The following is a 25,696-nucleotide window of genomic DNA, read 5'->3' on the forward strand; positions in this document are numbered from 1 at the left end:
ACTATCAAGCTTGGTCACATTGGGAAGCACGACTTATGTTGGGTATTTTTTTCATTATGGCTATGGTACAGACAAGACTCGTTTCCAAGTCTATGGTGGTAGAACAGTGGGAGGAAAACATAGGTATATCAATCGCTTATACGCCTCAGTCTTCTTACCCAATCCTCAGAAGACATCTGTGCCACGACAGAGCTTCCATTTTAAATTTTCCCCTTTTCACCAGGACGCATAGTGTTTTAAGCTACGACGTCCCCATTAACTCGAAGAGAGCTCAGGTAATTTATTTGGGAGGGTTGGAGGCAACGAAGGCAACACCCTTCTCAATGTTCTTCTTGAGGTCGACGAGAGCGGCGTCAACGAGCTTCTCCTCGTTGGCGTCGAGCTTGCCGAGAGGGTGGATCTTCTCAACACCCTCGGGGCCGAGCTCGACCTGAGAGCTGAAGAACTCAATACCCTGGTCCTTGTAGAGAGGAGACTCGACGAAAGCGGGCTCCTTGACACCCTTCTCGCCCTGGACGGCGCGGAGGACGGAGTCAGCCATGCGGGCACCAGCCATGGCCATGGAGAGAGTGGCAGAGCCAGCACCGTCCTTGGCCTTGACAACCTCGTCACCACCGAACTGGACACGCTTGACGAGCTCAGCGTTGGAGGAGAGGTCGGGGTGGTTGGACTGAGAGAAGAGAGGGACGATGGTGACACCGGAGTGGCCACCAACGACGGTGATGTTCTCGTCCTTGGGGTCGGTGCCCTTGATCTCGGAAACGAATCGGGAGGCACGGACAACGTCGAGGGTGGTGACACCGAAGAGGGTCTTGGGGTTGTAGACACCGGCAGCCTTGTAAACCTCCTTGACGATGGGGACGGTGGAGTTGACGGGGTTGGAGATGATCAGGAGCTTGGCCTTGGGGGCAGCCTCAGCGGCGGCCTTGGCGAGGTCGCGGACGATAGAGGCGTTGGTGTTGAAAAGATCGTCACGGGTCATACCGGGCTTGCGGGGGACACCAGCGGGGATGAGGACGACCTCAGCGCCGGAGAGAGCCTCCTTGAGACCAGCCGCGTTGGGCTCGTATCCCTTGACGCTGGACTTGGTGTTGACGTGGGAGATGTCAGCAGCAACACCTAATCATGATATGTTAGTGGGACCGTCCAGAACTGGTAGATGTGGCATCATGGTTGAATTGGGTTTCGTGGTAGCTTTGGCCGAGGCTGCGATGCCTCGGTCAATCGCAGGCCAGACACTCGCAATTCACAATGGCCTTTCCGAGGAAGGAGTAGCATTTGTTGTTACGTACCGGGTCCGCCACGGATATCGTAGAGGGCGAGGTCAGTGACGCGGGGGTTCATCTTGAGGAGGAGAGAGAGAGGCTGGCCGATACCACCAGCAGCACCGAGAACGGTGACCTTGGAAAGCTATACATTGCAGTCAGTATGTGGTCTAGCAGAATTGAAGCTGTGTCGGCAATTGTGAGGCTCAAGAACGACTTCATGATGGCTTCTCAACCAACCGGGCCAGTCTCGGTCGGTGAAGAGGAAAAAAAACCAAGCCGCATAAAGCAATGCGCAATGCATGAGGGGTATTAACTTACGTCCCGGGCGGTGGCGGAGAAAGCACGGCGCTGGATGCGAGAAGCGGCGAACATTTTTGCGATTGATAAAAGGATCAATTGGTAAAAAGGGTGAAAAAAGGACGGGATGGGGGTGGAAAGAAGAAGAAGTTGGCGATGAGCACTTTAAATACGGGGAGGAACAGCCGGAAGGAGGAGGACAAGCAGGACAAGGCAAAAGGTGGGATGGGGAAGCTCCATTCAACGCAAGCAGGCAAGGCAGGTCAACGCTGATTATACCCTGCTGGGTTTAGCGCATCGAGCTGACTGGCCAGCACGGAGTAGACTCGGTATTTTGGAAGCACGGAGCAACGGGTCAGTAACTGATGATGGAATGAAGATTTAGTCCATCATGATGGCAGAGTAAAAGAAAAGAATATCCAAGATATATTGATAATTATATAACTTACGAGAAAAAGAAAGGAATCCTTGAGGAAGATTGTGTATCGACCAACCCACTTACATCCACCATCCCAAAGTCATCTCTTGAGCAAAAATGGTTGATCAGGTGCTGGAGCAGCCATAGTCAACTCTAAGCGCTATTTACCATCTCATCCAAGCCATTTTAGTGGATTTATCTTGATCTTATTTCACGATCTGGTGGGGAATAAGAGACATAGCATCGCCAAGTTCTGCTTCTTTCCTGGTTGGCTCGCTTCAAAATATTTCATTCACTTATCCATTCACCCGGCAGCTACTAACCCTGTACCCAAGCATCACAAGGAACCATGACAGCCCGAACAACACCATCATAAGTACGGCATATTTCGGAAAAATTTCAAGTTGCTATGCACTGTCTGATGCACGTGTATGGGGTGCGGAAATATGAACCGAGGACCATACCAGTCGATTCTCGTTGTGTCTTACACCTCCAAATCAATATACCGGCGGCGTCTATTCCATCCAGCAGGTAATCAACAGTGGATCCTTGAATTAGCAGATCTTTCATATCTTCAAACAACCGTTCTGGATAGTCTACCGATGAAACGCCAAGTCTTTTCTCAAGCATTTATAGTGATCGCTACAAGACGGAATATGGGGTGCAGGTCGAATTTCGGCGAGTGAGTCAGCAAACAGCATGTCTACATTTTGGAGGGGCTAAGATGGTCGGTCTGGTGGGGGAGCTCCAAGCTCTCTCCTTCAACGACGTCAACATTCACTTTCGACTTTTTCCAACCCCAAATCCCCCGGAAAGGAATATCCAAGCTTAAGAGGTACTCTGAAACATACATCACGCCCAGTTTCCTTCCAAAGTCACACGCCATGTCTATTTCACAGCTCTCACAGCTGTTACCGCTTCCTGACGAAGAGCTTAAGCAGGTCCTCGATTACGCCTCTACTCTCTCCACAGCAGAAGCGGCAGATCATTTTGGAAACCTACTAGGAGACTCACCCCAAGCGATTGAGTTCATATCGTCATTCAACTCCCGGAGGCAAACATCAGCACCTGGAAGCTCTTCGTACTCCAACGTCACCGCACCGCCTGAACCGGAGCCGCAGAATGTCGACGCTGTACCTAAGGCAAAACGGCAACCAAAAAAGAAGAAGGCCAATATCCACACACCTCAAGCGAGGCAAGTTGGCGAATATGCGGCACCCGCAGGTACAACATACAGCAAAAAGGACCTGAGCCTTGACTACATTCCTCAACGGCCGAGTGCACCGAGCAGTAACAATGCCTCACGATCGACCACTCCTAAACCCGACCCTAATTCTGTCGCAAAGCCCCCTCCTAAACAACATGCCTCAGCTGGTTACCTAATCGGAGATGGGCCATCCAAGGCCAAGGCGAAGTCGAATCCTACCTCGCGCAGTTCCACGCCAAAGCCAGCTACAACCACCAAGATATCCATAGCCGGAGGCTTGCCTATGGCTGGAGCATCAACTGCTATATCTGACCTTGATGCAGCTATTCGAGCGCTTGAAATTTCGACGAATCCCACGCTGGATAACTCCAAGGCTAGAAAATGCAACTGTGTCGCTACGAGGCATCCTCTTCAGGGTGCAGCACCCAATTGTCTCTCTTGTGGCAAAGTTATATGCATGAAGGAGGGCTTGGGACCCTGCTCGTATTGTGGCACTCCTCTTCTCACATCAGATGAAGTTCAAGCGATGGTACGAGAACTTAAAGACGAGCGAGGACGTGAACGACAGGCTGCGAACCGTGATGCCAATCGCCGTGCTGATGTAGCCAAGACACCGGCACCGTTTACTCAACCACGTGGAAATGATGGCCCCTCACTCAGTGAAGCTGAGGCCAAGGCTCGCGCCCACCGTGACAAGCTTCTCAACTTTCAAGCTCAAAATGCCAAGCGAACCACTGTCCGTGACGAGGCGGCCGATTTTGACGTGGGTGGAGCGCTTACAGGAACGGGTAGCATGTGGGCAACTCCTGAGGAGAGAGCACGAGAATTGAAGCGACAACAGAAGGTCCTCCGTGAAATGGAATGGAGTGCACGACCAGACTATGAGAAGCGGAAGCAAGTTGTGAGCATCGACGTGGTGGGAGGTAAAGTTGTTCGCAGGATGGCAGCGGTGGAGCGACCCGTCACACCTGAGTCTGAAGACGAGGTGATTGATAACGCTGTTAATGATGGCACTTTGGGAGATACGTCGGGTAATAAGGGTCGTGGAAGAGCCGGTGGAGCTTTCAGCGGCAATCCTTTGCTTGGGTCTCTAATCAAGCCTGTCTTTGATGCCAAGGGCAAGGGTGCTGAAGTAGAGGGAAGGGAAGCACGAAGAAAGAAGGGATGGCAGCGTGTTCAGCATGACCTCGATAACAACGAGGGGGTTATTTTGGACGGAGGTGTCTATGGACATGCTGGTGGTGATGAACCAGCTTGTGGGTGAGCTATGCACATAGTTAATTCTAGAGTGTGAAGACGGTGTTGGCAATCATGATAGAGATGATGACTATTTGTTTAAGCGACATAGACGCGTATTATGAGCATCATGAATAGAAGGTTATTGGCCAAGATAAAAGTGCAGACAATGCAGAGTACAACCGTCTCGATATCAGTTTGATCGAATTGGGTAACCCTTGTCTTATCAATCTCCACTGTTTACTCGATCAGACAGCCACGTGATCTCGCGTCATAAACGCTTTTCTGGCCCAAGCGTGTCATGGTCTGGTTGTCATCCATGAGATCCACGGAAGGAGGGGGAAAATGAATTTGGGGTTACAGGGGTGGAGACAGGTTCTGTCGCACTTGTTGATTAATGTTTTGGTGAGAGATGATTTACGATTGCGATTGTATGTCGTTCTAGGCAGTCAAATAACGATACCGTGTCTTTTGTTGATGCCTGCGCGTGTTGTTCCAAATTCGTCCATCTACCTGTCCAGATGTCGCAAAAGTCCTCACAAAACCTTGCAGCGCCACGCGGCTTTTAATATTTTCGAGCTGCATGACCGGAAGAGAGTGAGTGTTTTATTGGCATCTCGGGCTATGACCAGGGTGTGTCTGCACCTCAACCGAATGAGTGTGATGGGTTGCTCACACGCACATGATTACAGTATTGCTGTCATTTCCAAGGTAACGTTGGAAGTGTTCATGCAATATAGACGGCTTGCATTTCATCAGTAGATGGTATCACAAGAGCATGCTGTTGGTACAGCACCTCAATTAAACCTACAGCAGGTCAACGTTCTGCAAATGACCCTGCAGCCACTAAAGATTTAGCGTATCTTTAGCAGATGTCGGCTCGGGCAACCTTGTGAGCACAGAACAAGCACACATTTGACAAGGAGATCAAATCAAAGTCACGTATCAGATCGCGTCGGATTTATTGCTCCCTTTTCTTTCCCACAAACCAGACCGGATGACTGCAGCTTCAATTAAATATTAACGCTTGAGTATTCGTGCCCTTGGCTACCATTCGTACCCATAGTGTCTGCTTGATAAAATTAAACCGCCCCTCGGACGTGGATCGTGGGCCGTCATTAACCTATCTGTCTTGTATCCTCTGTCCTTAGAATGAAGAATAACAACAAATTAAATAACAAAACAATCAATATAAATATATTAATCGCCCTTGCCAAACCCTGATTATTTCCCTCCTTCTCTGTTCCTCTCTAGCTCCCTTGATAACCCGGTTTCCCGCCGCGCGGTTTCGTCCTTGACCCTAGACCCTTCCCTCCACTCCGGGCAGTTGTCGGTCTACAGCGCCTAAAAGTAAGGGTTCACTTGTACGGCGGAGGCTTAATACGTTCTGGAATCCCTCCAATTGTGGTCCACCTTGGTCGACTCGACTCGGACGAACTTCACCCTAACAACTCTCACAACTCCTTGTTTGGAGGCTCTTCTTGACCGTCATGAGTCCAAATCAACCGTTGCATGAAATTGCCATAAACAATAACCGTATTGCGCCTCCTCCACCGTTCAAGACGGTCGACTCTCGATTAGCAGACGCTACTGCCCAGACTGAGACAGCGCGACAAGGTGGGGATACCGCGGTACCAGCACCAGCACCAGCACCACTGCCAACCCCGGCAGACTACGACGCGCTCTCGCGAGCCTCCCACCCGATTGCGTCGATAACGCCAACTACCTCTACTACCGCTGCGCCTGTCGACGGTGCTGCTGTTGTTCATGTTAATTCAACAGCCAGAACTACAACAGCACATGCCGTAGTTGCTGCTGCCATCGCCAAAATGCAGCGCAAGTCTTCTACCGACCGCGACGATGGTTCTACACAGAGCCATCCTTTCTCCAACACTGCCTCCCAGGACACCACCATAACTATCCCGACAGATCTCGCATTCACCCCTCCAGCGAGCGACGCCAGTAACTGTTTACCTGGCTCGTCTAGCCAGGACAGCCAGTTGTTCCAGCTCTCCGAGATTGCTGCTGCACAGGATAGAATCGGTACAATTAACTCGAGTACACGGAAACGTATGGCCGACGGTGAGGTTAAAAGCCGGACAGAAAGCCAGAGCCCCGTCAAGGGTCATACAAGAACACACAGTGCTGTAAGCAGGACATCAGCAGGTGGCCATATTGGAGAGGTATGTCAAGCACCGCCTCCAAGGACCGCGTCTCGGCTCTAGTCAATGATCAGTCTACCTGCGGGAACACCACTAACACGCTCTCTAGTTGTCCAACGAACTACGGACGCGTCTCTCCTACGCCATGGTCAAGGTCAATAACGGTTGGCAGTCAAACTCGCTCGAAGAGGTCGAGAATATGGCATCGCAAGCTGCTTCGCCAGTCTCGAGTACATCGACCATACATCGCCGACAAGGCTCATCGGCGAGCCCTCGAATACCCATGAGCAAGCCACCTTCATCCTCAGCTCCTCTACCACAATCCTCAACTACTGAGCGACGAAAGTCACATACACCGCCAGAGCATGTCTGGCACAAGCCATCACTCGCGCCGCCAGCACCTATCCGACCTAGTGCCTTGTCAGCACCACAAGTGAACCCGCGACGTAACTCTCATCCCCATCGAACCCCAGGCATGCTATCACATTCAAATTCCGACTCCCCTCACACACCAGGACAACAAGCTACCTTTCAACATGGACCCAAGTTTCGTGTTACGGGTGACACTGTTCTCATGTCACCGCATCAAAACGTTAGGGAGCAAGATGCTATTGAGACATTGTTATTTATGAGCAGCCCGGGAAACTCGGCCAACTTGAAGCATGCCTTCTCTCCTCCAAGCTCATCGGCACCAGCTGGTGGTATGAACAGACCCCAGGCGCGTCACGCGTTGCCTTCCGGGCCAAGGAAACCATTGCCATCACAGCGCCAAACTCAGCAGGTCCGAAAATCTCCTTATGATAACTCATCCATGCCTCCACCCCCTGGTTCACCTATGGATTTGGATTCACCACAGCAACAACATTTTGCTCCGCAAAATAGGGCCATGCCCAGAAGGCGTACAATTGGTGGACGAAGTCAACTACGAGGGACACTCTCGTTGCCAAGTGGTATTGGTATAGGGAACGGGAAGATAAGAAAGACACTGCGCGACGAGGACATTGAGAGAATGCTTGATCAGGCCAGCGCTGAGACGGGCGACAGCTCTGACGACGAGGAGATCCTGATACCGTCCAGAAGGCCAGTTGCTGGAGTTATGCGGTCATGAAGTGGCGTTTATGTTTTGTCTGTATTAATACTGGACGTGCATCAAATTTGGCTCATCTCAATCGGTAAAGGGGCTGGTGAAGGAATCAGCGAATTATATATCCACAGCGTGATGGTTCTCTTGATCAGCGAGCTTGTTGGAATGTTGCTCCCAGCTCGTTCCCTACAAGAATGGACAATGACTTGGAGTCGATTGTTTAAGCATGGCTATGCTTGGATGCTTTGTGGTTCACATTGGTCTGCGGACTGCTCTGTTTTACTACGGTGCATTGGGTAGGGGTTTCTGATTTGAGCGCAACGGGAAGGGGGTTTCTCTTGCATGAAGACACGAGATTCCATGTATTCAGCGACACGAGCGATTGCGTGCGCAAAGAAAATTGGCGTTTGGGACTGTTGGTTCAGTATATATGTGACGGCAATACCACGATCCCATTGCATTGGCGCTTCAACAAGCTTGTCACATTCATCACATGTTTCATGGATTGAGCGTTATGGTAACGCTTAACGATTGGTATATGGCAGAATCTGCAGCCAGCTCAACAAAGAAAGTGGTTTATTTTAAATCATGTATCAGCGCTATTACGCTTGTTGTGGTTTGAAGCAGTCCAGGCCTCGTGTTCTTGAATCTCAAGCCAGATTTGCCCCTCAGTATTGCATATAACGCCTGCCTCTAACGCCCGTCTGATAATCCCAGTCATTTCGCATCTCAAACTTGGCTGTTCTTATATGTGAACGGCCACTCCCTACCAAGCTCTAACAGTCTGCGCGGGCCTGACATACTCATGGATACTCACGGCTACTGAGCTCGCCGGCCTTGACGAGTCATAGGAGCTGCCAGGCAAGCCTAGATAAGTGCTGTGCGTCCGGCCCTGCCGGGGAATGAGATGGTCGGTACAGCTCATTCTGTGGTTGACGGCCGCCGACCTCTGTTCAAGCTCAGCCCATGCAGTTGCTGATCTTCGGTGTCGAGCATCTACACTAGCCATCGCGTCTGTTGAGAAGAAAGTGTAGTCATTGCTCGCTTGACTTGAGAGGGTGCTGCTGCGTGTCGCAGTCAAGTCTCTGAGTGCCTGCTCACGATGGTCCACATCGGGCTCGCTGTCAGTCATGCTGAAGCTTCTTGTGGCTGTGTCGGTGCGATAGTTGTATGAGCAGAGCGTTGTCTCATCGGCCTCTGGCATCATGGTTAGGCGGTTGGTGGCTGTCTTGGAGAAGTCGCTTGCTGCATGGCGTGGGACGTATGCGCCCCCGTACGAGGGATATGCTGGGGACTGGGGTGAAGAGTAGTCTTCTTCGAATTGGTTTGCTGAAGACACGGACCAGAATCGGGAGGCTCGGCGTGCGAAGCGTGATTGTGGGGGTGGTTGTTGAAGCTGTATCACGTTGTGAGTCAGGGGTTGTGAAAAGGAACCTGAGATTTTGTTTACCTCTTGAGGGATCACTTGGATTGTGTCATCGTCGCTGTCGTCGTATAGACGAACGGAATCGTTGCGTCTTCTGGCGCTGAGAGAGAGACGACGGGATATTTTGGAAAAGAGTGACTTCTTGGTGGTTTGGGTGCTCGGGAGAGACTTTGATCGATGGGTTCGAAAGGACTTCATTTTTTATGAATTGAATATGAAGGAGAGGAATATTTCTTGAGATGAAAAGAAGGACAGAAATACCAAGTAAATAAATGAATGGATAAAATGTTAAAAGTGGAATGAATGTATCAAGGTGAGACACACTATCAACCCGCTTCGCTTCACTCTCTTGTCTTTCGAGTATGAACTTGAGAACGGGGTAAGCCTCACAGTTTATATGTATCCAGGGGTCTCTCTCTCTCCCGCCGACTGCTACCCCATAAACCAAACAGCCCATCTTTTTTCCCCAATAGTTGGGTTTCCGAAGGATGTAAGCTTTTGGACTAACCAGATGCTTGTCTTTGGCGCCCGTCGAAAGACAAAAAAGGTGGGATGGGGGGGATGGGATGTGATACGGCTTTGAGCGACAACGCCACAGGAACAATGTTTGCTAAAGGGTGTCTAAAACATGATATTATACGTGCCACTCGGATAGAGCAACGAATGGTGTGTTGGCATGATTCAATATACATACAATAAGTGAATGCCACTTTTGTTTCGGGTATCGACAGTCAGCTGTTGGCTCTCGCTTTTTAGCCGCTTGGACTGCGAGTGAGACCCTGGCGGCGAGACGGGATGAGTCTCAGGCCCGACGATCAGGGGTCTTGGTTTATTTTTACATCGTCTCGTCTTGAGTTTATGACGTGACAGCCTCGTTTGACAGTGAGCTGTGCTTGCTCTATGCGAGATTAATTCCAAGGTGATTGTGAAAAAACGAAAGACAAAAAAGACAGGGCGATGGATGATACCAACGCTATGGTTGTTGGGTACAAAGCTTGACGCCTCGATACTTTGCCTGGTCAAATGCGGCTACATAGTATGGACTTTCTGATGCTTTGGGTTACCAGGTACTTGGTCTCAGCAGTAGGTAAAGTACAATACTAATGGAAGAATGGAAGGGATTAATAAGAGTATGAAGTCTATTGCACAGCTTGGGTTGAAAGAATGTACAACGTATGATCGCCTGTCGAATTTCCTTCTCGAAGATCCGCCAAGAATTCTTCCCGAGACATTCTTCAACGTTACTTGTAAAACTGTCGACTCTGTACCCTTTAAATTTCCTGTTCCTGCACAAGCCCTGATCCACCAACTCAACTTCTCGCAGTCATGCATCTATTCAGGTTAACTTGTTTCTCTTCACTAACGACTTGATTACTGTCCTTTCGATGTCGTCTACGTAAGGGGCGTCTCTCAGCCCTGATCTTGTGTAATCTTAATCATCGACAAGTCTGTTTTCTGCGGCGTCAAGAGTTGAATGTCTTGTCAGATGAGCATGATCGCCAACTATAGACTCGGCGGTTTTCTCAACACCGTTTGCTAGTCGATCAGAGGACGTTCGGAAATACAGAATTCCGTTAGTTGGTCAACATTAGTCTAACCGCTCCGCATTCCATGGGCTGATAGCCTTTTACTGTAGCCCGGTCCAGATTCTGGCTCTGGACACTACAATTTTGTAAGAGAAGGATTAGACCGAGGTACCCGAGAGGGGACATGTTGTTATCATTGACAGGTCATATGCTTTGTTCGTTGCTTTTAGCAAATGATTCAAGATGACGATATGCTTGCGTGTATGTTTTGTAACATGTAGTCCAGTGATCCTCAGTTTGATACCGGCAACGTCGACCAACGCTGATCAGCAGGGGCAAAAAGAACCCTGAATATCATGTTTCAGGGTTCTCGGGACCGAGAAGGTTTTCACTTTGCATTCCTCCCTCAGCATGCTATTCCCAGAATTGCCATGTCAGCTGTTAGTAACCAGACTAAGCACACGGCAATTAGAAGTTTAAATATCGACCCTCGGTCTCAACCGGGAACTCGATTCTGAGGAATGCAAAGTCCGGAGCCCTTCCCGCAGAAATACTCTCTGCTTTTTGAGTTTTTCTTCAATTATTCTAGAATATCTCGGCAAGTTTATGGAATTTATATCTGCTTGAAACGGGCGTCGGATTCACTGCATCGAGATCGTAGCATGGGATTTGAAGCTCCAAGGCGATCCCGTTGACTTTGCGATAGTAGCATTTCCGACAATTCACGGTTGTAAACTCGTTTATTCTGTACCAAATCCTTCTATTTCTCGCTGTCCCCAAATCCCAGAAACCCACTGCACTTCTGGTTTGGGCCTTTGCAATCTTGAGATGTCGTCAATATCCACCTCATTCTACTCTTTGGTGTTTCGGTCATAAGTCGTATCAATGCAAAATCGAACAGAAAAAAAGAAGAAAAAAACTCCAAACGTGGGAGAATCCGACATTTACACAATGTCGGTCGGCCCCGGACGCCCACTGCACATCCGGCCGGTTCAAACATCCCAACGCAAAGAAAGGCAGTACTGCAGGGCTGTATTTATCCCTTTTGCTTAAACTTCCACAGAAACGGGGATTGAGACAACCTCGCATGTAGCGTTGCAGGGCATCTGCAACTTGGCAAGAGCACCATAGCCACCGCGAACGCATTCTGCTTCAACACCCTTTGCACGAAGAACACTGTTGGCGACTCGAGAACTATCACCATCGTAACAAAGCGTCAGGACCTTCTTGCCTCGCAGCATAGACATGAGTGCCTCGGCGCTGGCATTTCGGTTACCGTTCTTGTCCTTGACGCTGAAGAGGCTCTCAAGCTCAAGCCAGACTTGCTCAAGCATGGCGCACTCATCAGCAGGGTTGGAAAAAGGGCTGCCGCTGTTAGGTCCGTTTTGCAGCGCATCGAGAGGAATGTTGACTGAGTTGGGTAGGTGGAAAGCATCGAAGTCGGATGAGCGTCGGAAGTCGAGAATTTGAGTGTTGGTTGAAGGAGTGAGGGCCTTGTCAATCTGGTCTGCGAGAGACAGGACTGTGTCGTGGGTACCTAGGGGGTGAATGGTGAAGTAGTTGGACAGAGCATTTAGGGAGTTGACCTCCCAAGCATCATCATAACGGTAAAGGTCGACGTTTCTCAAGCGCTGTATCCTGTCAGTACTGATGTGCCTGTTGGTGTTGCATCTTAACATACCTCGTTACGGAGAGGGCTGAACTTCTCAGGGCCCAGATTTGAGAAGTACTCGTTCAGGTACTGGAAGGGAAGATCACAGCACATGAAAACACAGTGAGTCTCGCCGTCGGGTCCAGCAATATCTGAAAGCTTTCCTTCCTGCTTAAGCTTCTCAAGGCGCTGGAACAGGCCCTTGAGAGTGAATCCTGAAGAAGGACCGCAAACAATGCCTTGTCGGGTGAGGTCCAGGGAAAGGGAGTATGAGTCTGGGGCACCGACTTCTTCGAGTGCGTCATGAGAAGACAAATATGGGAACTCAACTTCGCGCATCAAGGAGTACTCGCGAGGTCCAGGCACACGCTCTCCCGCGTTGGTGCATACACTGTCAAGGTCAGTAAGTAACAAATGGTATAGGGTGGCTGGAGGACGTACGCAATTCTGTAAACAGAGGGTTTGGCCTCCTTAAAATAGGTACCCAAACCAGTCATAGTTCCTAGAGTAATGTTGGTAAGTCCATCCCACATAAAATTCAAGATCCTGGCTTACCAGAAGTTCCCATGGAAGCCGCAATCACATTGATCTCTGGCAGCTGACGATAGATTTGAGGACCAGTCCATCGGACGTGTGACTTCCAATTCTGCGGACAATTAGTATTTGTGTATAAGGAATAATAAAAAGAAACATACGTCGTCGTTGATGTACTGATTAGGACTGCACACAGACTCTGACTCTGCATCCTTTCGAGCTGCGGATCTGATACCACCTCGCTCATCTATGGGTGTTGGCTGAGCAGGTCCTCCAAAGAGAGTTCTATTTAACAGTTAGCAAACATTTTGTATAAGCTCTTTAATGAGCTGCTTACACGTTGAGGCCAAAAAATTGCATCATACGCAACTTGGTCTCACTTGTCTTGTTGCTGAGATAGGCGTGAACATCATCGATGCCGTGGAAAGCACGGGCAACCATGGCCATAGAGATGACAGTGGAGCCAGAACTGCTCTCAACGATAGTCTTTGTCTTGCCAGGCTCAACGCCATTCTCTAGCAAGTTCATGGCTACATAGTAAAATTTAGCTTCACGTCCACTTGTAATTGCAGATTGGTAGACTAACCTGGCATCACCTTGACATTGGTGGCAGGATGCATAGTCATCATCTTGGCATAGATGCGAACGCCATCTTGACGGTAAGGGTTCAGGCTATCAGGGATTTCCACAAGAGGTAGAGGGGGTGACTGTTCAGGGTCGAAGTAGTTTCGAACCGATTCAGGGCCCTTGAAGACATTGAGATATTCTGAGCCTGTCATGCTGGAGGTCACGTATAGTCTGAGTATGAGGTTGATGTATTGGATAGTAAAGACGACTGGACGTAGGTATGTAACAGCACGCAAGACACAACTAGTTGGGGAGGTAGTGAGGAGGGGAACGTGAAAAAATGAGTCGAAAATACGAGACTGGACCCAAGTTTTAAAGGATTGAATATTTATTCTTGAGACGAGTTAACCAAGTAAAACCCCGCTGGCAACTGCACTGCACCCACGTTTCTCTGGGTCGACAGCGGAGGTATCCTTGTATTACATCCACAGCCCGAGTAATGAAGGGTTTTGGGAAGGACCAAGTCGAACTTGGTGAATAGCTCATGCCGGGGAACTGAGCACCATGAACCGGGTAGTATCTTGATTGGGCCTGGGTCATGTTGAATCCCACGCATGATATCGAATGAAAGTGCATCTAACTAATACTGTAAGTTGCGGTATGGACATGCAGATTCTTTGACCAATTGAGAACCCCACGGGATTAGGATTTTCAAGACTTGTTATACATAGCGCTCTTCGGGTCGTCGTCATGGTCCCCCTTCGGACCATCGGCTGTGGAGTGGTTGTGCTGCAACGAGGTGGAGATTTTGACTGCGCACAAACGGGTCTCGAGGTGACTCGCTCGGCACCATTGAGCTGTTGTATGTATGTAACAAGTTGCGAGCAAATCACAGGGTCTAGACGATGAGTGCTTGGAGAGCTAGTGGTTTAGTGAGGGGCGAGCAAGAGCAACAAGAGCGGAGTTTATTGCGAGTCTTGTCATCTTTGAGTCTTCGCTTAGGTACTATGAAGGAGAGAAGTCTCCTCGTCTCTCGTCAGGGATTTCAAGGGTCTAGCTACTGCATGTACAACTCGAGGTACTTTTGGACAGAGATCTAGACGGGAGACTGCAGTAGTTTCTGTTCGAGTTTGGCAGGTGTTTTGGAAGTGAGATTTTCATGCTCGGAGTTTGCGAGACTGTAAAACCCGAAGTCAAGTGCGTACAGCATGGATCATTTTGTAGGGACAAGAAAAGTCACTTGTTAGTCTGGTGGAGAATCGAATCATCACATCAAGAGACTGTGGCGTTGTACGGGGAGTTGATCGGTCCAGCATGTCTAGGCTAAGGTCATGTGCAACGTAACGTGCTCTCTTCCTCTCCTTTAGTGAGGCTTCACAGTGGAGTCAGGTCCGGATGGCGTTAAGCATTGACTTTGATCCGTTTTCAACAGCATCAATTAGACAAGGCACTATCTAAACTCAACAAACTTTCTTTCAAGGGCATCCGACTGGATGGAGAGTGATTTACGCGACTCATAGCAAAGTTTGTTTGTTCGCTGTTGCTCGGTTAGATGAGTCCCATAACTTTTCCCAGCGACTTGGAGGCCGTATTCGGTGCTCTAATTGCGATGTGCAACCATCAACACGAGAAAAAAGTGCTTTTCTCTACTGTTATTGAACCCGCTTCGGTTGCGCGAGATTGAACCAAGTTTCAGATTCGCCCATTTTTAGCCATTGGACCCCGTTAATATGACGGCATGTCAAAGATGATCCCCCTTTGGTTGTGGAGTCAACCGTGAAAACAATTTGTAGAGAGATTCGTTATAAACATCATCGTAGCTGCATCTCTGACAAGGCCATAACCATTACTATTCTCTTCGAATCGGGTTTGTCAAGTTGCCTGGGTATTAGACTAGACCATTGTTTGTCAAGAAGGAAGTACTGACAAACACTTGACATAATCAACTCCTTTTCTTTTTCTCATTCAAACAAAAAAAAACACCTCTGAGAGGTAGTTGTTATTCTGCATCAGCTGCTCTTTTTTTACAATAATTTCATCTCCTTGTTGCACACTGGTCTGTGTATAGCAGCAAACATGATATCTCCCATACTCTTCACAACCTTGGCTCTAGCAGGTCTTGGTGCCGCCAAGAACATCAAAGTCGAAGAAACCCCCGTCCTTCCCAATGGCTGGGAGAAAGTCAACCAGGCTGTTGATCCCAGTCATGTTCTGCGACTCTCTATAGCTATGCGACAACCCGATATCGAGAACCTCAAGACCGGACTACGAAAACGCGATGCTACTTCTGGACAGTATATCCAGCGTCATCTCTGCCAGCAGGAAGCCCTCGCTCTCCGAACCCCAGACAAGAAGGATGTCGACAAGGTACTGGCTTGGTTAAAGAGCAAAGGCGCAGCGGCAAAGGCCACTCCTGACAAGGATTGGATTCATGTCAAGACCACCGTTAAAGATGCTCAAGATCTCCTCGACGCCAAGATTGGCTTCTACCAGTTCGCAGACCAGGAGCCTGTTCTTCGAACAAGAGATTACTCATTACCGGAATCCCTAGTCAACTCCATCAGCTTCATTCATCCTATCGCCAACTTCATGCGCCCCGTTAAGGAGCTTACCACTCCCGACCCAGACTTTACACCAAGCATGCTCAAGAGCCTGCAGTTGGACAAGCGTGCCAGCATCCCTTGCGGCCAAGCTATCAAGCCTGACTGTCTTCGTGAGCAGTTCAACATCACTTACCCTGCCTACAATGGCACCTCCCCCATCCGCTTTGGTATCGCCGGCTTCCTCGAAGAGTACGCCAACTATGAAGATGCCCAGGACTTCCTGAGGATCTATGCGAAGCCGCTTTACGAAGCCCGTTACAACTTCTCAGTTCAGTTGATCAACGGTGCTAATAACTCGCAAGACCTCTTCGATTCTGGAAACGAGGCGGCCCTGGACGTGCAGTATGCCATGGCCCTTGGCTATCCCACCAACATCACATACTATCTCGCTGACGGCCGTGGTCCTACATTGGACGATGATGGCGAGCAAGTATCTGAGGAGTACAACGACAACGAACCTTACCTCGAGTTCCTCGACTACCTTCTTGACCTCTCCGACGATGAGGTTCCCCACGTGCTCTCTGTCTCTTATGGCGATAACGAGGTTTCGGTTCCCCGCAAGTACGCTGAGCGTGTTTGCTCCATGTTTGGTCTCCTGACAGCTCGTGGTACAACCATCTTGGCAGCCTCTGGCGACGGAGGTGCAAAGGGTTCAAGTAACTCTACTTGCCGCACCAACGACGGTAGCCACAAGGATGTCACCATGGCCGTCTTTCCCGCAACCTGCCCTTGGGTCACAAGCGTCGGTGGTGTAGCAGCTGGAGCTGCGCCTTTCGAAGGTGCCGAGTTCAGTGGAGGTGGTTTCTCGCAGTACTTCCCCCGCGAGAAGTGGCAGGAGTCTTCTATTAAGAGTTACGTCAAAACCCTCGACGGCCACCTTGACGGAAACTACAATGCTAGCAACCGAGGAGTCCCTGATATTTCTATGCCGGCTACTAGCTACATTACTCGACTCAAGGGGCAGCAGGTTGCGCTTCGAGGTACCAGCGCCAGTACACCTGTGATGGCAGCCATGATTGCTCTCATCAACGATGCGCGCGTGCGTAAGGGCAAGAACGTGCTGGGCTGGATCAACGAGGTCCTTTACTCAGACAAGGTACAGGCAGCTCTTTCAGACGTTACTGCGGGAGAAAGCAGGCCATGCGATTTCCAAAAAGGCCACAGCCCTGCTGGCTGGCCGGCAGCAAAGGGTTGGGACGCCATCACAGGCCTGGGAGTTCCATCTGATTTCCAGAAGCTGTTTGATGTGCTGGTGGCTATTTGAGTAGAGGGTCGTTGGTGTTTTTCATTCTACATGTATATTTGTCCTAGAACTGTCAATATAATAATATCATTGTAAATTTGTGGCTTTAATTATGAATGTGTCTTGATGAGACGATTAATGTAAGGTCCCGTCCCCTTGGTGGGGCGTATGCAAACATCCTCAGCGGGTAATTTAGCGGTCTGTCCCTCCCGTCCCTTCCTTTCGGCGAGTTCTTCCCTTATCGATAGCCCTGCAGGGCGCTGTAGAGTTAGGTAGGTAGGTAGATGCTCAGCCCAGCCACTAAGAACTGGAAGCGCGTCACAGTCACATTACAGGAGCGGGCACTTGCATTTTTGGAGGTTTAAACTCGAGTCGCGTTCATGCAGTCAGTGCTTGTTTATCGGTCGTGGAGTTGGTCTCTTGTAGTACAGCAATTAAGTCAACGTCGACGAGTTGGATATATTTTGTAGAACTGTCACCAAAGCATCTCTCTATCACTTTAACCCTTGCTTATATCGGCTGTTGGATCATCTGCTCAGCTGCACGGTGACTTCCCGCTTCGCGACCCCGGTTCCAGAGTCTGTCTTTGACTCCAACTCCAAATCTAGTTCCAGGTCACTTCTCGCCCGCCACAACCTTACTAAGTTGAGTAAACTTGAACCTCACACCACAAACGACCTCGCATTCACCATTCGTTACACTTCACGACGACACATATCCATACCACAATGACAATAAGCTATACACAATCATCAGCATCGTAAGCCCGTCAACACAGCTGTCGGCTTCACGCGATCGCGGCTTACAACCGCCCGCTACAATACCGCGACGCGGCCGACTTTCCCTCTTCGTTTTCTTCGACAATGCCCACTACCCACGTCGCTCCCGAGTCCCAGGACGAGCTCAGGGACATTGCCAACGGGCTTCTAAAGGCGCGCAAGGTCATAGTCGTCACTGGTGCTGGTATCAGCACGAATTCCGGCATTCCTGTGAGCTTTCTCGATTAGCACTCCAGCGCTTGCTCCCATGCGCTGCCGAGAGGCTTGATCTACGCAATTATCGGCGTGGTAGCTAATTGGCCTAGGACTTTCGTTCCGAGAACGGTCTCTACTCGTTAATCAGTACCCAGCTTGACGCGGCACAACAGGCGCGTCTACAGGAAAACACCGCCAACGATGAACCATCCGACTCCGATTCTCGACCAGCACCCAAGAGAAGGAAAATACTGCGCGATGAATGCCTAAAACTAGAACAAGACTCGGGCGAGACAAAGGACGAGATCGAAGTTCAACTCGAAGACCCTGACCCGGTAGAAGAAAAGGTCGCGGACTCGATCCAGGTCGAGGGTGACCATGAAGACGAAGACCAACCAGAAGATCCAGATGCGGTGCCTTCGATAAATCCTAGGACAACTCGTTCAACGATAGCTGTGGCTCAACCGCCAACTTCTCCGCTATCCTCGCCTCCGCCTGAAGATTTCCGCATTACACCACCCTCTGTTTTCAGGAGAGCGCGACGGAGTCACTTGCATGATTCAGAAATTCCACCCAGTTCGTCGCCTTTATCGTCACCTCCTCCAGTTCTGTTTGAACCGTTCTCGTCTCACGCGTCGGAGGAAGATGGACCAGGCAGTCGCAGCAGTACATCGCCGTCTGAAGTCGACGACACCCCGCCTTCACTCCCACCAAACTTATCACAAACAAATCTTGGCACGGGCAAGAATACGCTACCCAACATGAAGGGGAAGGACATGTTTGACGCATCAATATGGGCGGACCCTCTGAGAACGTCCGTGTTTTACACATTTGCAACCACTCTACGCCAAAAAGTCAGAGATGTAGAGCCTACAAGTTCACATCGATTTATCAGCCATCTAAGAGATCGCGGGAAGCTTGTTCGCTGTTATACCCAAAATATTGATCAGATTGAGGAAAAGGTTGGGCTTTCGACATGTCTCACCGACGGACCTGGCAGCCGCGGCCGCTTTTCTCGAAAGTCAACTGCCAATTTGAACCAACTGAACAGAATGGTCGATGAGGCTAACGCCATGACCGAAGCCAATTCAGACAGATCACAGCCGCCATCAGACAATGAGGCTAGCCAACAATCACAGCCAAGCCAATCGAGACCGGATATCATGATGGCTTCCCAAGCTGAATCGGATACGGGCGCACCGGAAGATGCAATGACCGCAGTGGAGAATCTCCGTCGTGACCTCCCAAAGTCAGGTGTTGAGTGCGTTTTTCTTCACGGCTCGCTGGAACTCCTTCGGTGTTTTCTCTGTGGCCGTGTATGCTCTTGGGACGATAATGGACGCCAGCTGGAAACAATGTCAGGTCAACAACCTGAGTGTCCCCACTGCGTCGGCGCTACCGTTGCTCGTGAGGAGCGTGGAAAACGGCCTTTGGGTGTTGGCAAGCTGAGGCCTGATATTGTGCTCTATGGTGAAGAACATCCCAATGCACACCTCATCAGCCCAATTGTCACGCACGACTTGGCTCTGTGCCCAGATTTGCTGCTCATCCTCGGTACCAGCTTACGAGTTCACGGCTTGAAAGTGATGGTCAGAGAGTTTGCAAAGGCAGTCCACGCAAAAGGTGGAAAAGTGGTGTTTGTCAACTACACCAAGCCTCCCGAGAGTTCATGGGGCGATGTCATCGACTACTGGGTCGAATGGGACTGCGACGCTTGGGTATCCGACTTGCAAGAAAAGATACCCAAGTTATGGCAAACCCCCGATCCTCCCAAGCTCAAAAAGAAACGCGACTCAGGTGGCGTAGGCGAAGAAGGCGAAAAGATGGATGCTAAACGTTGTACCGCAGCCAACCCCATTGCTCTCCGCGATACAAAGGCTACGGGAGCCTATTGGGTTTCCAAGATAATGAGAGAACTACACAGGATAACCGGGCATGGTCCTCTGGATCCCAGAGAGATAGTCACACCAGTCATTGTGGCTGCACCGATCGAGATTCCTACAGTTCCTGCTGAACCTGAACCAGTGGAGGTACTGCAAAACAAGCCGATCGCAATTCCAAAGAGATCTAAACGGTCTCGCAAGTCTGCACCAAGCACTTTGGAAAGATGCAAGAAACCTCCATCAACATTGAATCCCAACCATGGTCGGACGCTTCGCAGTACTGAAACTGCTGAACCCCCCAAGGTTGAGGAAGCTGAAATACCCTTTAGCCACATTCTAAGGCCCGAGAGATTCATCAAAGAGAGTTCGATCATTGATTCGGTTAAAGGGCGCGTCAGGAAGCGCAGGAGGATTGATGGCGAGGAAGTTGAACTACCCTCAGTTGGCAGGCGCCAATCAAGCCAGAAGCCTCCAGAGATTGACAACTCGCTCCGATTACCTCCAATGAAACCACAACCACCGACTCCTCATAATAGTCCGCCTTTTGAACGCTTGGCACCAATGGAGCCGCCGCATTGCGAGACTCCCCCAAAGTACTTCATTAACGCGCAACTACAGCCTGTTTCACCAGTGGCTGCGCCCAATCCAGGACCGCTGAAGCAAGTTTCTCATAACACGAGTAGACGTGTTACACGCAGTCAAAGGTCTTCGATGGGTCTTGAAGAGGCTCCCGCGCCGTTTGTGGCTGGGTGTCCTCCCCCAGAAACAGCCCTTGAGTGGTGTTACAGTCATCAAGGCTCTTACAGCCTAGTTAGGAAAACAGACTATAGCCCGGCAGAGACGGGTGCGATTGCAGCTTTGTCTATGCTGAAGCAAGGTGAGGCCCGGAACTTTGTCCTTTCTCCGCAAAGTCGGGTGCAAACACGGTCGTCGTCAAGGTTAAGAAACGAGGGTGTCTAGCACCACATGAGTTGGATACAATTGAGGTTCAAAGGCTATGAGTACATAGATGGGAGCTTTTACGACGGATGACAAACCACTATAAAGATTAAGATTCGCATAACAACAATCGCCGGGGGGCGACAACATCGGAGCTTGGAACTCTGGGAGCATTCATGGAAGGGCGTTTGGGACATGGCGATTTCAGGGACAGGGAACAAAGTAGTATTCCTCCTACTTGCTGCATCAATCGAAAGACGTTTGTCAGCTCTTTTGGCAAAGTTTTGCATTTTGCATTTGTAATCATCCGCAATCGGTGTCCTTTGTGTGACTCTCAGCTGGACATGAGTTGATTGCAGCTGTACTCGAGGTAGCATCAGTGACTCTTATCACCTTCGGCGGCCCTGCACAACGCTCTTTTGCGGGTACCGACGGCCCGCATTCTCAATTCAGCTTTGAGTTAATGGAGCTGAGAACTAAGTTAAGTTAAGGGCGTCGTTGACGTTTACGATGTGGGGTATACAAGCCAGGTTGTATTCAGCTGTCACTATCATTTGACTCATTGGATGCCAAGACATTGCTAGAGAAGAAATATATAAGAGAAGATTAAAGGAACCTGGCAGAAGAGTTTTGGATCATCATCATTTACCATCATCATCATGGGTTCCGTTGGCAAAGATTATCCTCAAGAGCTTCCTCTGCGGGGCAAGACCGGCACTGCAGCCTTTGGCAGCTCTATGAAGAACGATTTCATGCTTGATCCGGAATGGAGGAATATGAACCATGGTATGTAACTTGGATGATCAATGGAGTATGAACTAATCTTGGTCTAGGATCCTTTGGTACTTATCCCAAAGCTGTCCAGACTAAATTCCGCGAGTATCAGGATGCGAGGTAAGTCACATATCCAAAGATGGGTATGAGAACTTCTTCTAACAGTGGTCAGTGAGGCTCGTCCTGATCCATTCATTCGATATGAATATCCCAAACTTCTCGATGAAAGCCGTGCTGCCGTCGCAAAGATCATCAACGCTCCCCTCGACACAGTTGTGTTCGTTCCCAACGCCACAACAGGTGTAAACACCGTCTTTCGGAACTTGAAATGGAACGAGGACGGCAAAGATGTCATCATCAGCTTCTCGACCATTTACGAAGCCTGCGGTAAAGTCGCAGACTATCTTGTGGATTACTACGATGAAAAGGTGACTCATCGCGAGGTCCAGCTCGAGTATCCTCTCGATGATGCTGAGATCATCAAGAAATTTGAGGACGCTGTCAAGAAGATCGAGGACGATGGAAAGCGTGCTAGAATCTGCACGTTTGATGTCGTGTCTTCTCGACCGGGCGTCGTCTTTCCCTGGGAGGAAATGATCAAGACGTGTCGAAAGCTCAACGTTCTGAGCATGGTTGACGGCGCGCAGGGAGTCGGTATGGTGAAGCTTGACATGAAATCTGCAGATCCCGATTTTTTTGTGTCAAACTGCCATAAATGGCTTCACGTTCCCCGCGGCTGCGCCGTCTTCTACGTGCCCCTTCGCAACCAGGAACTCCTCCCGACGACACTCGCAACCAGCCACGGCTACATTCCCAAGCGGGTGCAGCGCATCACACCTCTCCCTCCAAGCAAGAAGTCGCGCTTCGTGACCAATTTTGAGTTTGTCGGTACGCTGGATAACTCACCTTATCTGTGCGTCAAGGATGCTATCAAATGGCGTGAGGAAGCACTCGGCGGCGAAGATGCGATTCTGGAGTATCTCTGGGACCTAAACAAGAAAGGAAGCGAGCTCGTTGCCAAGAAGCTGGGTACTACATACATGGAGAACAGCACGGGGACGATGCGAAACTGCGCCATGGCTAACATTGCGTTGCCTGTGTGGAGTGCTAAAGAAGGAAAGGAGGGCGAGTTTGTGGTTTCGGCTGAGGAGACGCAGACTGCGTTTCAGTGGATTTTGAATACGCTCATTGGCGACTACAAGACGTTTGTTGCGCTGTTTCTGCACGGAGGGAGGTTTTGGATCAGGACGAGTGCGCAGGTGTATCTGGGCATTGAGGATTATGAGTGGTTGGGTGGTGTTTTGAAGGAGCTTTGTGAGAGGGTTGCTAAGAAGGAGTATCTCAAGTAGATGATCTGAGGAGTATAAGATGAATATAAAGTGAGAGGCGTAACGTAGGTATGAGTTAAGTTGATATAATGTAATTATGTCATTGTAATAGTTGAGTCTGCCTTGATATGTTGATCTTATATTGCACAGCCATACATACAAAGAAGATCTTAGCCCGACTTCAAATTGAAGATGATCATTGTCTGACCAATGAATATTAGCGCCTCTTCCTTGTCACATCGAGGGATTTGGGGGGCATCATCGCCCAGTTTGTATGTATCCATGCCGCATGACCGACGCCACAATGTTTAGCTTGTAACTAATCGAGCAGGGATTCACTTCAATTCCTTCTACAAGTCTTCTACAAATACCTTCTAGAAGCTCACTGTTGCCAAGCAATCATCACTGCAATTCACACTTACATACTTGTACTACGCTATCTCAATATGGGCAACACACCAGCATCACCTTCAACATCTGATTCAACAGAGAAAAAGTCTCTATACCGTCGCTACAAAGACAGCAAAGCACCCGTACCACTCAGTGATGAAGACATAAAAAAGTACACCGGAAAGACTCGTGAAGAGCTGGGCGCATGGGCTGACTCGACGCCTGGCGTGGGCAAGAATCAACTCGCTGGCCGCGCCATGATTGGGGAAGCTTCAGGGCTTGCTGGTGTGGCCATGGCGGATGGATATGGAGGATGGGGACCTAGTGCTGAGCCGAATGATGTTAACAGAGGCATGAAGTTTCCTCCCAAGCCTGCTGAGGTTCCGGCAGAGGTTGTGGAAGTCGAGGCGAAGGATAAGAAGTAAGTGGGTTTATGGATTGATGGTCACGATTACGAGACGACGGATTTATAGCTACAGAAAGCAATGACTTGTTTTATTCAGTATTGTCTAACTGTAAACGACTTCATGACTTGCAAGCTTGATTCATGTATTCTTCATGCTTGAGCAAGCCAGCAATAACTTAAATGAATGGTAAGTTTCCACAACTCGAATGAGAGACGAGGTTATGGATCCTTATTCGATGTGTCCGTTTTCCATTTTCGTGATTCTTTGATACAGACTCGTTTACTGTTCATTCTGCTTCTTGCGAGTGTCAAAGATCTTGAGGGCTTCCTCGGCAGCCTTGAGGCCGCTCAGAGCCATAGCACCAAAGGTAGGACCTAAAGATGTTAGACAAAAGAAATACTGAGACTCAAATGATGACTTACCCATACGGTTAGCACCGTCGACTTCAGAAAGTTCCATTCCACCAACAATGAGACCAGGGACAATCTCACGAGTACCCTTGACAATGGCATCCTCAGCGAGATTCATGTCAAGACCACGCATACCACCAAGCTTCTCAATGCGCTGCATGCTGACAAGACGCTTGACGCAGAAAGCACCCATTGGGCCATCGTGGCCAGTGGTGGAGATGATCAAGGGAGCGTTGATGGTGTTGGGGTCCATGCAGGACTGGTCATCGTGGTGCATCGAGACAAGAGTCCAGTTGGTCACAACACCAGCAATGCGAATGCCCTCGTCTGAAGGTCGAGTGATGAGATCCTCAACACAAGTGGCGTTGAAGAGCTTGATGTTGGGCATCTGAAGGACCTTGGACATGATGGTAGAGGTAAAGAGGGCAGCGTGCTTGACAACCACATAGTTGCCCTCGTCCTCGTAGGGAACACCAACCTCACGGAGGAAAGCATCAGCGGGCTTGCGCATGATCATGGCGGAGAAGAGCTGTCCGCCGAGCCAAGCACCGCCACCAGGAGACACAGAAGCCTCGATGATGGCGATCTTGAGATCGGGTCGCTTCTTGCCCAGGATGTAAGCGGCACTCAGACCGCAGGATCCAGCGCCGATGATGACAATGTCGGACTCGGCGTAGTTGTCCAGGTCCTGGAAGTAGCGACGAGTCATGGCGCGGGAGACCTGGCTCTCCCTGATGGGGGCGAACTTGAAGTCATCCCAGTTGCCAAGCATTTCCTCAACGGTCTTGGTGTTGATGTTCTTGACCGCATGGACTGGGAGCTTGGTAGTAGAGGTAGCAAGCTCAACAGAGCGGGAAGTAGGGGAGATGGCAGCAGGGGGAGACATGATTGGGGACCTATTGTTGTTAGACACTTTGAAGTGAGTAGGGAGGAGGACATGATCCTTTCGCTGGTATTATCCAGATCAAGTTTTGCCGTATATTCTCAGCCACATCCCTTCCTCTTGCCATCATGTCCACCTTCAATAGAATTGAGTGATGGAGAGACGACAAGAGTTGAGGATGGGCACCGGCTCATGCATGATACTTTACCTGAAGAGTGCGTCCCAAATCAGGTCTGGACAAGACTACCGCTGAAAGGCTCCATGGCTGCTAGCAGGAGAGAGCCGTACAGGTTTGGAGAGTGATGATATCTAGCATATCATATGTGTCAGACCAGTACGAGCATGATTCATGACGATACAAACCTTGGGTTTCTTGTAAGATTTATTCGATGGATTGTACGATGGAGAAGAAGAAGAAAGAGAAGAAGAGCTCAAGATGGAAGGGAAATGGCCTTTTTATGCCCGCAGATGAGGGGTAACCATTGA

General features: G+C 49.7%; 11 protein-coding genes across 11 annotated transcripts; 7 read left to right on the top strand and 4 right to left on the bottom strand.

Moving 5' to 3' along the window:
* Positions 1–27: 27 nt before the first annotated feature.
* On the bottom strand, positions 28–1,705 carry FGSG_02461 (malate dehydrogenase). The gene is made up of 3 exons (XM_011320083.1): positions 1,587–1,705; positions 1,293–1,410; positions 28–1,119 (listed from the first exon to the last, which is right to left on the bottom strand). Exons 1-3 carry the CDS (start codon positions 1,638–1,640, stop codon positions 281–283), a joined length of 1,011 nt encoding a protein of 336 aa, XP_011318385.1. The 5' UTR covers positions 1,641–1,705; the 3' UTR covers positions 28–280.
* Positions 1,706–2,867: 1,162 nt separating this feature from the next.
* On the top strand, positions 2,868–4,454 carry FGSG_02462 (uncharacterized protein; the record flags this gene model as incomplete). The annotated part of the gene is made up of 1 exon (XM_011320084.1): positions 2,868–4,454. One exon carries the CDS (start codon positions 2,868–2,870, stop codon positions 4,452–4,454), a length of 1,587 nt encoding a protein of 528 aa, XP_011318386.1.
* A 1,462-nt stretch (positions 4,455–5,916) lies between these two features.
* On the top strand, positions 5,917–7,696 carry FGSG_02463 (uncharacterized protein; the record flags this gene model as incomplete). The annotated part of the gene is made up of 2 exons (XM_011320085.1): positions 5,917–6,609; positions 6,698–7,696. The coding sequence occupies 2 exons, from the start codon at positions 5,917–5,919 to the stop codon at positions 7,694–7,696; spliced, it is 1,692 nt and encodes a 563-aa protein (XP_011318387.1).
* A 562-nt stretch (positions 7,697–8,258) lies between these two features.
* On the bottom strand, positions 8,259–9,335 carry FGSG_02464 (uncharacterized protein; the record flags this gene model as incomplete). The annotated part of the gene is made up of 3 exons (XM_011320086.1): positions 9,123–9,335; positions 8,490–9,068; positions 8,259–8,411 (listed from the first exon to the last, which is right to left on the bottom strand). The coding sequence occupies exons 1-3, from the start codon at positions 9,294–9,296 to the stop codon at positions 8,259–8,261; spliced, it is 906 nt and encodes a 301-aa protein (XP_011318388.1). The 5' UTR covers positions 9,297–9,335.
* Positions 9,336–11,673: 2,338 nt separating this feature from the next.
* On the bottom strand, positions 11,674–13,588 carry FGSG_02465 (uncharacterized protein; the record flags this gene model as incomplete). The annotated part of the gene is made up of 7 exons (XM_011320087.1): positions 11,674–12,255; positions 12,306–12,666; positions 12,717–12,777; positions 12,831–12,921; positions 12,971–13,094; positions 13,147–13,324; positions 13,396–13,588. 7 exons carry the CDS (start codon positions 13,586–13,588, stop codon positions 11,674–11,676), a joined length of 1,590 nt encoding a protein of 529 aa, XP_011318389.1.
* Positions 13,589–15,452: 1,864 nt separating this feature from the next.
* FGSG_12142 (uncharacterized protein) lies at positions 15,453–17,243 on the top strand (the record flags this gene model as incomplete). The annotated part of the gene is made up of 1 exon (XM_011320088.1): positions 15,453–17,243. The coding sequence occupies one exon, from the start codon at positions 15,453–15,455 to the stop codon at positions 17,241–17,243; it is 1,791 nt and encodes a 596-aa protein (XP_011318390.1).
* Positions 17,244–18,085: 842 nt separating this feature from the next.
* FGSG_12143 (uncharacterized protein) lies at positions 18,086–18,229 on the top strand (the record flags this gene model as incomplete). Its single annotated transcript, XM_011320089.1, has 1 exon — positions 18,086–18,229. The coding sequence occupies one exon, from the start codon at positions 18,086–18,088 to the stop codon at positions 18,227–18,229; it is 144 nt and encodes a 47-aa protein (XP_011318391.1).
* Positions 18,230–19,269: 1,040 nt separating this feature from the next.
* FGSG_12144 (uncharacterized protein) lies at positions 19,270–21,039 on the top strand (the record flags this gene model as incomplete). Its single annotated transcript, XM_011320090.1, has 1 exon — positions 19,270–21,039. The coding sequence occupies one exon, from the start codon at positions 19,270–19,272 to the stop codon at positions 21,037–21,039; it is 1,770 nt and encodes a 589-aa protein (XP_011318392.1).
* Positions 21,040–21,677: 638 nt separating this feature from the next.
* Positions 21,678–23,141, top strand: FGSG_02467 (uncharacterized protein; the record flags this gene model as incomplete). Its single annotated transcript, XM_011320091.1, has 3 exons — positions 21,678–21,804; positions 21,852–21,912; positions 21,965–23,141. The coding sequence occupies 3 exons, from the start codon at positions 21,678–21,680 to the stop codon at positions 23,139–23,141; spliced, it is 1,365 nt and encodes a 454-aa protein (XP_011318393.1).
* Positions 23,142–23,566: 425 nt separating this feature from the next.
* On the top strand, positions 23,567–24,023 carry FGSG_02468 (uncharacterized protein; the record flags this gene model as incomplete). Its single annotated transcript, XM_011320092.1, has 2 exons — positions 23,567–23,931; positions 24,014–24,023. The coding sequence occupies 2 exons, from the start codon at positions 23,567–23,569 to the stop codon at positions 24,021–24,023; spliced, it is 375 nt and encodes a 124-aa protein (XP_011318394.1).
* FGSG_02469 (uncharacterized protein) lies at positions 23,988–25,582 on the bottom strand. The gene is made up of 4 exons (XM_011320093.1): positions 25,574–25,582; positions 25,419–25,519; positions 24,340–25,223; positions 23,988–24,291 (listed from the first exon to the last, which is right to left on the bottom strand). The coding sequence occupies exons 3-4, from the start codon at positions 25,211–25,213 to the stop codon at positions 24,197–24,199; spliced, it is 969 nt and encodes a 322-aa protein (XP_011318395.1). The 5' UTR covers positions 25,214–25,223; positions 25,419–25,519; positions 25,574–25,582; the 3' UTR covers positions 23,988–24,196.
* Between the last annotated feature and the right edge of the window lie 114 nt (positions 25,583–25,696).

This window comes from Fusarium graminearum, chromosome 1 (assembly GCF_000240135.3).
Source record: "Fusarium graminearum PH-1 chromosome 1, whole genome shotgun sequence".
Lineage (NCBI taxonomy): Eukaryota > Fungi > Ascomycota > Sordariomycetes > Hypocreales > Nectriaceae > Fusarium > Fusarium graminearum.